This window comes from Notolabrus celidotus, chromosome 19, assembly GCF_009762535.1.
Source record: "Notolabrus celidotus isolate fNotCel1 chromosome 19, fNotCel1.pri, whole genome shotgun sequence".
NCBI classification, from domain to species: Eukaryota; Metazoa; Chordata; class Actinopteri; order Labriformes; family Labridae; genus Notolabrus; species Notolabrus celidotus.
This window is the reverse complement of record NC_048290.1, coordinates 6,288,648-6,303,034: the sequence shown is the minus strand read 5'-3', so window position 1 is coordinate 6,303,034 and position 14,387 is coordinate 6,288,648. Positions and strand designations below refer to the sequence as shown.

Below are 14,387 nucleotides of genomic sequence, written 5' to 3'. Positions count from 1 at the left end.
ACTGGTCTAAAGGGAAGAAACAAGCTACTCACAACTGGGCCAGGGATACCCCTGAGACCTTCAGAACCAGGCTTGCCAGGTGATCCTTGAGGTCCAACAGGACCCGTCTTTCCTTGGGGACCTTCCAAACCAGACTCTCCCTTTCAAACAAAAACATGATACACACACACACACACCAATTGATTCTTTGCTCATTTGTTGCTTCTTGCTTGAAATTGTTGGTGCACCAACTAAGCAGAAAATCTGTGTTTGATGGATGCATTACCTTGGCTCCCTTCTCTCCTTGCCTTCCCTCAGGTCCTGCTGCTCCAGGTGGGCCCTGTTTGAAAGAAAAAGTGATGTCAGAGTTTAAAACCAAGGATGAAAAGAGGTAATGTTGAACAATTTGCAACAATTGGAAGAGGACTTACTCTCTTTCCGGGTGGTCCAGAGGGACCAGACTCTCCAGTGGGTCCAGGGGAACCCTAGTTTGAAAATCAAACATTACTCATTGTATGACTTCAAATGGCAACTACTTTAAAATAATTCCCTTTCAGGTATGACACACAGGGGTATGGTAAAGCAGTATAAGTAGTATACGGTACTCACAGCTTGACCGGCCTCTCCATCATCTCCCTTGTCACCGGCTGGACCGTCTAACCCCTGAATAAGAACGAAACAGATCCTCAGTCAGGTATCAAAATGCTGGAGGTTAACACAAGACTTTACACAATTAATTCAGAGGTTAGATTAACATTACTGCCATACTTACAGCTGGACCGGGCTCTCCAGGGGGACCAGGGTCACCAGGGAAACCGCTTGGGCCCTGAAAATCAATTAAAGTTGCATCACTTTTTTTTGTTTAAAGCTTTAAAGTTAAAGGTTATCTTTGTAAGAGTACATTAATATGGAAATCAAAGTCTATTTTAAGACGCCAAAGTGGAAAGAAGCTCACTGGGCTGCCTTTGGGACCATCGTCTCCAGCAGGACCCTTGGGGCCGGGAGGTCCAGCTGAACCAGCGGGGCCAGACTCTCCCTTTTCTCCTCGCTCTCCTCTTGAACCCTGGAAAAATTATACATTTGGTAAGTCATTCTCATTGGGAACACCAGAGGAAAAACAAGTCTCATTATAATGTATAGTCACTGTAGTTGAACTAATGACCAAAGAAAATTCAATTTCTCCTACTCATTTATTCATGTAAAAATGTAAGGAGAAATTCAGATAACATACTGGTGGGCCAAGTTCTCCCTGAAGACCGGGCTCTCCTGTTTCGCCAGCATCTCCCTGGTAGGCGAGAGAAAGAGAGAGAGAAGGGTAGGGAGGGTGAGAAAGACCATTTATTATCAGAAAGCTGGTTTGTTGAGCCAACATGGTTCTAAAAATCCCATCATTTACAGCAGCCGAACTGTCCCGGTGCCCTTGTCGCCCAAATTGCGATAGAAAGAGATGACACAAGAGATCTCGATCCATCAAGTGTGGGCAGATTGGGTGACTGGAGCTCTGGAGGCCGCTGACCTCACTGCTCTCCCTGGACTCAGCACATATATCTTGTCCTCTTCCTCATGCCTTATTGGATAGTTGCCCCTGTCGACTCACCTATACACCGGGCACTATCGTTATTCACTGTCACACAGGCCTTACGGTCCTCCCTGCTGAGGTTTGCTGCAGATGCAGTCTGCCACACAAGTGTCAGGGGAAAAGATTTGCCAGTACCATGTTTTGGAGACTTGAGGCCAATCGATAGCGCTGAATGACGAGCTGCGTGGTGATGTGTCATGACGAGCACATCCAGACTCCCTCTAGCATGAACAAAAAGCTCTGCATTGTGAACTGATACTCTAAATTAATGACTGGCTGCCTTCCAAACTCTCTTGTTGCCTTCAAAAAAAATCCACTCTAAGCAGTTGGTACGCCTGTTTAAAAGCATGACTGATCCTTCTGTATTAGCGGCGCACTCCTCCAGTCTTTATGCAATGTTGCATAAAGAGGAACCATGCACAGGCCTGCGACAACCTGCTCACATTTCCCCACAGGGGTACGCTGGGAAAATCTGCTTAGAAGAGGGAAAGCGAGAGTGTGAAAGACAGCTGCTCATCACAGATATATACTGTACGAAGGGTGTGTTTAGAGTTAAAAAAAACAGCCTCGTCTTAGTTGCTTGCCAGCTCTCTGGGCTGGCTACTAAAATGCCAGATCAGCTGAAGAGCGATTAGGGGCAAAGAGCACTGTGTTTGTTTGCACGAGAGAAGGACAAGCCATCCTTAGGGAGATTACAAAGAAGCAAAAGGTGATTCTATTGACTGAACCAGATAAAGCAAATCACACTATCAATACGAGCAGGAAGCGATGAGAAGCTGCACGGCACTGCAGCTGAGCTGCTGCAAAAAGCTACATAATGAAACAGCAGCAACAAATAAAAACAGGAGCTGATTTCAATAATGCATTTATCATCTTAGGATTGTGAGAATAGAGCCTTCGAGTATTTATTTACACTCCCTGCAGCAAGGAACAGCACTGTGGAGGATGGCAGCCCGTCCATTAGAAGTGTTGCGCATCTGTTACTTTGCGACAGGAAAAAATGACGGTGTCACATTTAAAAGGGTATCATACAGAACAAATAGGCATGGGAAATATTAACAGATGCAAAAGCCTTGTAAAGAGGCATCATTCAGCATCTTTACCACGGGGCAATCAAACAAACTGCAAGCACGCTGAATCTGTCAGCTGAATGAAAAGTGGATCCTACCTGTCTCATAGAGACATTTCAATGAAAAATATCAACAAGGTGGAAAAGTAGTTTGAGAATCATAATACTACACCCCCCTTTGGGACCTGATGCTGTGGTTTGTTCTTGTCTTGTAAAACTGCAACATCTTTATTTTAAAACTTTACATCTCAAGATGCATGAAGCTCCTTTTTTTGGAGAACGGCCAGAGGTGCCATCTGGAGCAAAAAGCGGGAGCACAATGAATAAACTATCAATTAAAGGAATGCATGTCAGCATGTGGAGCTGGCTTCCATTGAGTCGATCACAAAGCTCCTCCTATCCACTTTGAAGTAATTAGACAGCAGTTCAAAGTCAGTTTGTACAGAATGAAATGATGCGTATTAAACCAGTTTTGTGAATAATCATGAGCTCACAACCAGATTTTTTTGTACTGGGGTGGCACAACTGGGACTCAGATGTGCAGGGTGGCATGAATTATGTGTGCACAACATGAACGAATATTATTTATTAATCCTTTCTGACTCCACTGATCAAATCAACTTTACAAACATTCAAGTATCATACAAATGTTATGTTGCTGTGTTTCATTTTCTTTCATTTAAAACGTAACACAACTAAGTGGCAACAACTAAATCCTCTCAGCTTCATTCTACATAAGACAATATTCATCCATAGTCATAAATTAAAGTGCATAAGACATTTTCAAGTCAACTTCTAAACACTGTTTTACCATAAAAAATGCATCAATGTGCATTTGTGTAATTTTTTGCAGCAGCAGCACATTAAGAATAACTATCAAGTGTAAAGGGGAACTTTGAGAACTCAACTGACAGAGGTTAACGTGTCTTTGGAGATGTTTGTGTACACTAACACCGGCTAAAGAAGTTGCAAAATGAATTTTTAATAAGGTGCAACATCTGCCAAACACAAGAATTTATTATGGTGTACTGTGTTGCTATCTGAACTAGCTAAGAACAACCTCACCTGCACCGCATCACCCCCCTCAGTGCAGGCGGGGTTAACTGGAGTGACAAAGCAGTGAACAAGTGGAGCTCAAGTGCTCAAACTAGAAACAGAGGAAGAGTGTTTTACCTTTTCTCCAACAGCACCAGGGTTTCCAATACCGCCAGGGGGTCCCTGAGGGCCATCAGCTCCCGGGGGTCCTGAGGGGCCTCTGGGACCTGGGGGACCAGGTGGACCCTTCACAGAAAAAAGATAACAGTCTCATCAGTGAAGAAACTCCCTTGCAGTCTGTGTGTGATATAAAGAACTGAGTGATAACAGCGTGATGTGTTCTTAATGAAGCTCTTACCATTTGACCAACGTCTCCAGTTTCACCTTTCTCACCAGGAGGACCAGGCAGACCCTGAGGAGCGAGCAGAGGATTTCATCTTAATGTCTCTGTGTTTCAAGTCAGTAACATTTAACCCCATTCTGTATTTCAATTTGAGTCCGCACCTGCAGACCAACTGGTCCAGGAGGTCCGGGGAACCCTCTTGATCCTTCATCTCCCTTCTGACCGAACAGACCCTGCTGACCTCTGGGACCAGGCTCACCATCTGCACCCTGAAGTAATCACAACCAGGAGACCAAAGAGTTGATGATACTGAAGATAAGAGGTTTACCGATGAAATCAACCAATGCAAAGTGGAGACTTACAGCAGGACCAGGAGCTCCAACAGGCCCTTGAGGACCGGTGGGACCAGGTGGACCCTGTGGAGTAGAGGGAAGATATTGAAAACATGATCATCAAGTTTCTCTTCAATAGACATGAAAACTGTCAAACTGATGAACTCAATTTTAGTTTTTAGTCTTTAATTCAAGCTCTAAAGCTCCTGTGGGGAACTTTGGGTTTGTGTTGATTTTGGCACCCCCTGTGGACGAAGCAGCATGTCTTATCTCTTGGCTGATTTTGTCCTCTATATGTGTAAGTAGTCTTTTTTGGACAAAATCACAAGCTGCTTTATTTTAACAGTCAGATGAGTCTCTTATCAAGAAACTTTGCAGTGTAATTTTACACTCACAGAGGTTGCTTTGTGCTTTATTGCAGTTAATGTCTTGTCAGATGCTAGCTGGTTCAAGTATTAAGAATTACTTTATGGAAGTTATGAGTCTCTTCACTGGTGGTCTTGTTTGCTTTTATAGGTCATAAAGAGACATTGGTATTAATTTCGGTCTGTTTTATGAACAGCTAAAAACTCCTCACAGGAGCTTTAAAATCTCAAGCATCAGAATAATGTGAAATAAAACACACAAGTCATAAAATCATCAGGTTTTAAGAAGATGTGTGTTTAAAAAAAGTATGGTTAAAAAACAGGGAATGAACCACATGTCTGAAGTGAGAAGTTAAAGTTAAAATAACATGCAAAAATAAAACAACGTAATGTTTTTGTGAAATAAAAAGTCACTTACATGCTCTCCTTTGTCACCCTTGCTTCCTTTCTGTCCTGGCTCTCCAAGCTCTCCCTGCAGAACGAAAAATATGATCACAGTGTGAAGCCCAGACACAAATTCAAAGTAATACAAAAGTGAGAGTGAGATAAAAAACGTGACAATGAATAGTGATAAAAATATAAAACACTCTGGAGAACACAGCCTGACTTATCAGTGGCACCATCAAATCTCAACTCAACCATATCACACCTTTCGGGGAGACACTTCTATAAAAATATGTCCATTAGTATTTCAATTACATCCCTCCTTTTGTGAGAAATAATGGCAAATATAATCCACATCTAAAGAGGGGGCTTATCACGATGAGTCACCGGCGCTACTACCAGCCAAAGCGGACCAGATAATAAGTCCCCATCGCCGCCTGTTTGCACCACCAATCCCAAAGAGAAGAACCTTACACCTTCGTTTTACAGCCTGCCCATGCTGTGGGTGTTTGGAGAAATAATGTTAATAACTGCTAGAGGCATTTACTATTTGGTTTGAGTCAGACAATGCGCTTTTGTGCAGCAGTATTAGTGTCTTAAAGAAATGCCTGGGGTTCTTCTATCCCCGTGGACTGCACTTATAATGAGAGAGTGTGTGTAAACATTAACTTGCGAGATCCTTTTTTTTATCTACATATCAAATACCCCTCTGTATTCTCTGTGTCCGCCCGCACCACGGGGACCGTTGTAAGGCCCGTTAAGAACTGAGGCGGTCTTCAAAGGATGAGAGATTATCCTCAGAGTATCTCTGTAGCTGATCTTCCTGCAAATGTTTTCAGAGCGGAATGAGAAGTTGTTCTTGCCTGTGAATACTAAAGGGTCACTTTCACACATTCTGTCACTGCCACAAAAAAAATACCTCCCTCCTCTTCTCTCTTACTGTTTGTGCGAAGGAGAACAAAGCTGCAACAAGGCAGGTTCACCTTTTAAAGATCTGTTGATCGATGCAAGCTCTGTCAGACAAATTCCCCTCAGAGCGTTTAAGGTCACAGGGAGGGAGACCAGAGGGTATCTGCCTCAGATCTCTGCTGTAAAGTTAGGTGTCTTTGTAAGGTGGTTGGGTGCATGTACAGATACTGGAGTGTGCTTGTGTGTGCTGAGAGCTCAAAGACTGGAAGTTTAAATGGAGCTTTAAAGGATTTCATTATACCGTAATGGTTAGAATATAAAAAGATGACCTCTCCCTCTTTCAAGATTACTTTATGGAAAAAATTGTAATTGTGCTGTGTTTCAGTGTCTTTTAGATTAATATGTTACACTTAAACTAAATTGAAATATAATCTCATATGTAAATGAAGCACCTGTGGAACTGTTTCTACTATAAATGCCATAAAACTAAAAATAACCTCTTGTTTATTATTTATTAGACCATCTGTCTCAGTTCAAAAACATCCATACATAGCTTCTGTGGTGATCTCCAAGGCTGTCAGTTGGACAACAGCTCTGGTAATGACATATCATCGATCTGATGTCAGTCACATACTCATACGCTCTCCTGTCAGTCTCTTGGTAGCGTTCGCTCTGACGACCATGTCAAGATTTTCTCTGTTAGCATTTTCAGACAGTCTTTTTGGGTCCGCCATCTTCAAACATTGCATTCTGTGACAGCACATTTTTTGTGCTCACTAACCACTATCTTAGAATATCTCATCTTAGGCCTTATAGCTCCACCTTACTTGATGAATAACCTTGCCTCCCTTTTTTTGAAACCATCACTGTCTCTCTCCATCTTTCATCCACCTTGCGCTGTGGTTGTGAGTGACAGCTGGCCTCAGTCATGAAGTGTATACTCTCTTTACAGATAAGTGACACTGTTTACTGACTGAATACTGGCATTCAAAAGTCTGGATAAATCCAAATCCAAATATAAGATGATGAATCCAAGTCTAAGACAATGCCATTTGTTCAGATATGTGTAAGGACAAAAAAAAGCTGTATATTCTGGTCATTACTGTAATTATCTTCACCTGAATGCTTTAGTCATAGAGGTTTAATCTGGTCTGACAAATTTCTTGTTACTAAAAAAAAACGTAGGATTTATCCATAAATAAGATACAAATAAATTGAGGGATTAAATAAGGGAAAATTGATAAATGTATTAACTCTCTTTTCACATAACTTAAATCCTTAGGAAATCACCAAACTACTAATTTTAAGTCCCACCATAATAAAAAAGAACAAAGTTTTAAACTTTTCGTACTACTTCTACATGCAAATACAACTCACCTTGTCTCCGTCCTCTCCAGGTGGTCCAGGAGGACCTCCAGGTCCTGGCAGACCCACAGGTCCCTGAATACCATCTCTACCAGCTGGGCCTTGAGGTCCTTTCTCTCCCTAGATTTTTATTATTTGCAAAAAACAAACACAAATGTGTTTCTTACGCTGTTTCAATGAAGTGTTTTTCCTGATTTCAACAACAATTTCAACAATGAGATGGTCTTACCGGTCCACCCTTCTCTCCAGCAGGTCCTGGGGGTCCCTGAGGGCCAGGGCGACCAGGAAGGCCTGTAGGTCCAGCAGGGCCAGAGGGACCACGCTCACCAGGAGAACCCTACACCACATGGTCAAGTTAGCAATCAGAGTAACAGAGTGAACATACCAAACACATGAAGATTTAAGATTGAAATTAAATCATAATGCACGTACATTAACTTAAAAGACCTTTCTTATATAACAGAAAACTGTGCATATCATTAAATTATATAAGAGCTGTTAACAAATGAGGGTGGGTACTTCACTATAAAGGCAAATCCCAGAGATAGAGAGAGAAAGCAGAGTGTAAGAGCGAGCGAGTGAGAGTGACAAACTGAGGATGCGGATGCTGTAAATTGTACTCACAGCAGGGCCAGGTGGGCCGTGAGGACCCTCATTCCCTTTCAGTCCGTGAGCCCCCTGTGGAACAGAATAAAACCAAGGCTTCAGAAAACAAACACATCTGCTGGAGAAGCACACTTCCTGCCTTTCACTGGACTCGCTATCTTCAAACAGGCTCAGCGTGAGGTGGAAAACCTCCTATAGTTCCCTGAAGTGGAGGCTGAGAGCAGATGAGGATAGCAGTTATTTACCAAAAAAAAAGGAGCTTCGTCCTTTACATAACAAATGAACAGGTGTACGGCATTATTTATGCATCCTGGAGTTAAACAAAAAGGCGTTTCTGCCGTTTCTAACAAGTTAGCGGGAAGTAAATAACGTGAATTGCATAACAACGAGGACACGACTTTGTCAAGTTGGAATAAAACATAAAAAATAAAAAATAAGCAGCCTGGAGCACGCTGTTCCTGTGCTAGAGCCCACTCAGGGATCTCATATCATGTCTGATTCTTGAAGTTCACCACAGTCGATTTAATAGCCCAGAACTATTATGCAATAAGCAAGCTGTGAGAGATATTGGATTTGTGTGATGCCATTGTACTGAGCAGAAGGCAGTTCTCACCACAGGGCCAGGCAGTCCTCTCTCTCCGGGGAAACCTCTTGGTCCAGGGGGACCGTCCTTACCTGCTGGGCCTGCAGGACCGGGGTCACCCTGGTGGTTTAAAAAAACAGTACCATCAATCCTTTGAATGCAGCAGTAGGGCTTGTGTGATTACATGTTGTGAACGACACTTGAATTAGAGTGTTAAAATCGACAGATCAACCTTAAACTCAGGATTGGATGGAGACAGCAGTGTTATTACAGTTTTTTTTATGCAACTGGGGTGTTAAAAAAGACAACATATTAAATAGAGCTTCAGTATTCACCTTAGCTCCTTCTTTCCCTGCAGCTCCAGGTAGACCCTGCTCTCCAGGTGGGCCTGGGGGTCCAGGGTGGCCCCGATCTCCCATTGGTCCAGTCTCACCTGTTGGTCCCTACAAATTCAATTGAAAACAGCAATAAAATCAGACTGCAGCACGAATCCAAGTGGCAGAGGAGGTGTGAAGAAGCCAAACTACATCGAGAGGAACATTGTGAGCAAAATCAGCGATTTGACACAAAGACGATGTTACAATTTCTCCGTCTTTTTTTTTTTTTCGTCTTCCAAACGTGGCGAGGAGAAGCTGAGCATTTGCTGCGTGGGAGGCTTACTAGTCATTAAGGCCACATACAGCTTCGTTATTGTCAATGCTCTCAGCTGGCATTAGCACAGCGGCTGGGAGGGAAGGTCTGTTGCATCGTTATGCATAATGGATGAAGAGCCCGGTGATAATATGACGGAGGGTAAACAACACTCAAGTCATGGCTCGTGACACAGGTACGTGGACAAAGCAAACTTTTGCTTGAATGGACAAAATGCTGAGAATGATACAACATTACAATAATCTAGAGGTTTCCAAATGAGTAAACCTTTGCATGAAATACTACAAACTGTGCAACTAAAACAAGTGTCACAAGAAAACATCACTGATAACACAAATAAGTGAGCAACACTGTTGGATGGACTGCAACCATGACTCACCTGAGGTCCAACAACGCCTGGAGGGCCAGGTGGTCCAGTCTTGCCTTGGAAACCCTGTGAATTACAGAAGAAGAAGAAAAGCATAAATGTAGCATAAGGCTCTCTTTGGAATTCAGATCAAGCGATGAGTAATCAGAGCGATTTACTCACAGTCTCTCCTCTTTGTCCAGGATGTCCAGGCAGACCGTCTTTTCCTGCAGGTCCCTAAGAGAAAAAACAGACACAGACATTTGAGTTCACAGACTGACAGATGATAAAGATGTAGAGTTGTGTTTGGTGGATGAAACTGGACTTACAGGAGGGCCTTTTGGTCCGGGGAAACCTGTTGGTCCCTGAGGTCCTGGCAGACCCTGGAACAAACAAAAGATATCTTGTAAATAAAGACTTCACAGAAAACTTAAGTGGGATAAAATTATCCTATCTAACATAGACTGATGAAAAGATTGATGTAACCTTAGTGACGTCAATCAATCGTTTCTGAAGAGACATTATGAAGCACAAAAATGGTGGTAGCCATATTGGAAATGCTGAAACGACTGACTTTTGGCAGAGCTCTAGCTTTCTGGTGAAGGGCTACAACACTTCCACCTGTCAGTCAAATCAGCCACGCCCCTAATTGTGCCAAACTGTACATAACTCTTAGCCTTAATGAAATCAAAACAGATGAGTTATAGCAATTGTTAACTTGGGCTCTGACTGGCTTCTTGCTTTTCTGCCCCAAGTGGTCACTCCAGGAACTGTAGCTTTTTGCCCTTTTGCACTAGCTTCATTTTTGAACACCAGAGATTGCTGTTTGCTTGGTACATACCCTCTCACCAGGAGGTCCAGGTGGGCCGTCATTTCCTGAGTTACCCTGAGGAGAAAGAATAAAAGATAAATGTTAAACTTGTGCCAAAGGTTGTGCTAAAAATGTTATATTTATAGTGGATTCTTTTCTGCACCTTTGGTCCTGCTTTCCCTGTTGGTCCTCTTGCTCCTCTCTCTCCACGAGGGCCCTGAAGTAGAATTTAAAAAAGGTTACAATCTGAAAAAGGGCTCTCATAGGTATTTGTAGCCTACACCATTGAATCAGTGGGAGTTCCCCCGAGCGTGCTCAAGTTGAACCTCCACTTCCACTCAGGTGCCAAGCTGGCCATCTGCACGAAAGCACGAGTCTGCTGAGTAAGACTCACCGTCGGTCCTCTCTGTCCGCGTGGGCCAGGCTTTCCTGCTGTTCCCTGTGGGCACGAGGAACACACACACACACACACACACACACACACACACACACACACACACACACATACAATGATCAAAGGAGTGGCATCATCAAGAGGCTGCATCCTCTACAAGAAGGAATCTAATGCCAGCCGACAGTCGCATTTGCAAACACACTTCAACAGAGTGGGGTCATTTAGGAGCTGAGAGATCATCGTTCATTATTGATTAGGGATTAGTTGTTCATCAACGTTCATCATCTCTTAATGCTTCTTCAAAATGGGACACTTCCACAAACAATAATACACAATAAAAGGATTCTAAATTACAGTGGTCGCATGCAAATTTAATGAGGAAAACAGTTATATCTCCTATTAAGTTTCAAACAATTGTTTTGAAACTCCGTTGATGCCACTATTCCCGTTCTGTCAGGGAGCTGGGTTGCATATACTTCACAAATGTTTTGCGAAGATGAAACGCTTTATTTGCCCATGCTCCATTCGTGGTGAAAAACCATTACTCTTACAGGCAACCTAATGGGCCATTCCTTAAACAAAGAAAATGAAACATTGCCCAAGTAGCACAAAGTGATAAACAATGCTTTGCCTTTCAGAATGAGTTGTGCTAGCAGTAAGAAAGCAGAAATGCAATCGTCTTTCTGTCCTTGGTAGGAATCTTTTGTTTCAGAGCCACGAAGCTTCCTCCAGGTTGATAAATCTGGAGCCCATCTCCTGCAAACCCCACTATTGATCCAACTCTTGTCGGAATGAGAGGAATAATAAGAAGTCTCTCTGACATACCCGAGTTCCTTTCTCTCCGTTGGCGCCAGGGAAACCTTGGAAACCCTGAGATCCCTGTGTGCAACAAACAAGGCAATTAATCATTCCAGAGACAAACTTTAAATATTATATCCCTTGTTTATTCCCTGAGATACCACCTAGCATATTAAATGCAGCAGGGGAATTGAGTGCAGCGTAAATAAAAGCAGTGTTTTATTGTTGTCATATCAGATGCTGAGGGCTGAACACCAAACTGCATATTCAAATCCGTGTCTCTTTGATCAGGGAGCTTCAAGCATGTCCGGCTGTCAGACTGCGGCTTTGTATCAGAGAGGCTAAAGGGTGAGCCATCAATAAATAGTTCACAGAGTCAGCCCTCACATGCAGATGCCTCCATTCTTTATTCTCTTTGAATAACAAGCGTGTCTGTAGTGACACTTTGGAAAAAAAACATTTAGCCTGGTTATCAGTATGCTTTTATTGTAACTCCTTCTGAAATCAGGAAGCTAATGACTGTGTCATTCAGTGACAGGATCTCAAAGTAGAGACACAAGAATAAACAAATATAATACAAGTGTTTTAACCACGCATGCACAGGCTTATCAAAAGGACTGTGTGCATGTGTGCATGTGTTTGTGTGTGTGTGTGTGTAGTTACCTTTGGTCCTTGTCTTCCTGGGTATCCTGGCAATCCGGGAACACCAAGTTTACCCTGTGAATGAAAAAAGCCACATTAGATTTTAGTATCACACATCTTTAAAGTTGGAAGAATCATGAAAGACAGATCAGAGAAACAATTGAGTCAGAATTCACAAAGGTGTGGAGGCCATTTTTGACATTGTCTGATAGGATACATTTTTTATTGATAGGATAGAAAGTGGGAGATGATATGCTGAAAGGGGACGCAGGTAGGAACCAAACCAGGACTACACGCTTCAAGAACCATCGCCTCTGCGATTTAACCACTAGGCCAAAACAGCGCCCCTTAAATCTTGATAAGTTTTAACTGTATAACTCATGATACCAGGAGAGATGCATTGATGGCAACTTCTTTGGGCGATCAAACCAAAGCCACAAACAACACAAATCAAAAGATCCTCACAGGAGCTTTAAAGAACTATAACTGGTAGCAAAATCCAACATTTTTGAAGCTTTTCTTTAATAGAAATTACATTTTTATGATCAAAATAAACACTGACTTTTCAGCCTCAGACCCTTTATTTCCTACACTACCTGTCAAAAGTTTGGAAACACCTCTCATTCAAAGGTTTGTATTTATTTTACTGATTAATACCAAAGATATCAAAACTATGAAAGAACATATATGGAATTATTTAATTTACAAAAAAGTGTTAAACAAACCAGAATATGTTTTATATTTTAGATTCTGTAAAGTAGCCCCCTTTTTCCTTCATGACAGCTTTGCACACTCTTGGTATTCTCTCAGTCTGCTTCATGAAGTGGTCTCCTGGAATGGTTTCTAATCAACATTAGAAGAGTCAAGAGTTCAACTGTAGAATGACTTGCCTTCTTAATGTGTTTGAGACCATCAGTTGTGTTGTTCAGAGGTAGGGTTAGCACACAATGGATAGTCCTATTTGACTACTGTTGTAATCCAGATTATGGCAAAACCAGATTATTTCATAGTTTTGATGTCTTCAGTATTAATCTACAATGTGGAAAATAATTAAAATAAATAAATAAAAACATTGAATGAGAAGGTGTGTCCAAACCTTTGACTGGTAGTGTATATTATCATGCTTTTTATGCCATTAGTGGTGAAATTGCCTTTATGTATTCATAACTAGCTGCATTTATGTCTCCTTGTGCAAACTCTGCCTGATCTACTACACTGAATTCTTGCTGATTCCCACCCAAGTGTGTTCTCTCTCTCTCTCTTTTCACCCAGGGTGTTTTTCTTTTTTTCTTTTGGAGGAGAGGCGGTGTTCTTTTTAGCAAATATTACTGTCAACTGGCAGCATGGACAGGTTGGGGATTTTTAGATTTGTATCCTCTGACTCTCGTTCAGTTATTATGAGTCACAGTCCTGGGTGTTTTTTATCTCTCATGTATGAGAGATAAAGAGTTACAAATGAAATAAAACTGATTTGAAAACTGGTTTGAACTGGTAAGAAAAACATTTGTTGGATGAGATGACCAAATGATTTTGGTTCAAGTATATTAATACGAACAGTGTGCCTCCATCTCCTTCCATTTTGGGACGTGAAGCCAAAATACCACCTCAGTGGGCGCTAATCTGGTACAGAACGCTGCAGGGGCATGAATTTGTCAACAGAGCTGTCAATCATGAGTCTTTTTAACATCATATAACTAACACTCAACTTTTCACAACTCTTGTGCATAAACCAGCGTGATAAGAACCTACTACTTTGACAGAAAGCATGAAATGATTTGAAGTGTACTTTGTTTTTCTAGTTTGACCATGTTCCATCTGTTATAACGGAGGAGGCATGCTACAGCTGGTCACCAGGGGGAGCTCTAAAAGTTTGGGATTCACTTGATCTCGCTTTTGTTCTGTCCATTGTTTAATACACTTTATGGTTCATGCTCATTAAATACTAGATCCTGCATCACACATTATTCAACAATCAACAGGGCCTATCTTTTAAAACATCCAATGGTCCCTAAAGAGACACTAAACATGTTATACAACTGTCTTTACAGGCCACTGAAGTGTCCCTTTTATCCTGGTGCATTAAATATCCCCTACTTTCATGGATTATTGCAGAACAGATAAAACCACCAGTAGAGTCTCCGTGCACTGTTGTTCTCCTAATGAGTATCTTGCCAAGCTCAATGTAAAACAAGCCGG

General features: G+C 42.0%; 1 protein-coding gene across 5 annotated transcripts in view; it reads right to left on the bottom strand.

Moving 5' to 3' along the window:
* col5a1 (procollagen, type V, alpha 1) overlaps window positions 1-14,387 on the bottom strand; it is a 102,063-nt gene that overhangs the window by 14,524 nt on the left and 73,152 nt on the right. For all 5 annotated transcript variants that reach the window (XM_034709436.1, XM_034709435.1, XM_034709437.1 and 2 more), the window contains 25 exons: window positions 12,213-12,266; window positions 11,577-11,630; window positions 10,752-10,796; window positions 10,521-10,574; window positions 10,388-10,432; window positions 9,876-9,929; window positions 9,730-9,783; window positions 9,580-9,633; window positions 8,885-8,992; window positions 8,580-8,669; window positions 7,985-8,038; window positions 7,590-7,697; window positions 7,373-7,480; window positions 5,121-5,174; window positions 4,368-4,421; window positions 4,167-4,274; window positions 4,021-4,074; window positions 3,801-3,908; window positions 1,211-1,264; window positions 935-1,042; window positions 752-805; window positions 589-642; window positions 411-464; window positions 266-319; window positions 33-140 (listed from right to left, as the gene is read on the bottom strand). In XM_034709436.1, the coding sequence (XP_034565327.1) occupies window positions 33-140; window positions 266-319; window positions 411-464; window positions 589-642; window positions 752-805; window positions 935-1,042; window positions 1,211-1,264; window positions 3,801-3,908; window positions 4,021-4,074; window positions 4,167-4,274; window positions 4,368-4,421; window positions 5,121-5,174; window positions 7,373-7,480; window positions 7,590-7,697; window positions 7,985-8,038; window positions 8,580-8,669; window positions 8,885-8,992; window positions 9,580-9,633; window positions 9,730-9,783; window positions 9,876-9,929; window positions 10,388-10,432; window positions 10,521-10,574; window positions 10,752-10,796; window positions 11,577-11,630; window positions 12,213-12,266 (1,746 nt within the window). The remainder of the gene's footprint in view (window positions 1-32; window positions 141-265; window positions 320-410; window positions 465-588; window positions 643-751; window positions 806-934; window positions 1,043-1,210; window positions 1,265-3,800; window positions 3,909-4,020; window positions 4,075-4,166; window positions 4,275-4,367; window positions 4,422-5,120; window positions 5,175-7,372; window positions 7,481-7,589; window positions 7,698-7,984; window positions 8,039-8,579; window positions 8,670-8,884; window positions 8,993-9,579; window positions 9,634-9,729; window positions 9,784-9,875; window positions 9,930-10,387; window positions 10,433-10,520; window positions 10,575-10,751; window positions 10,797-11,576; window positions 11,631-12,212; window positions 12,267-14,387) is intronic.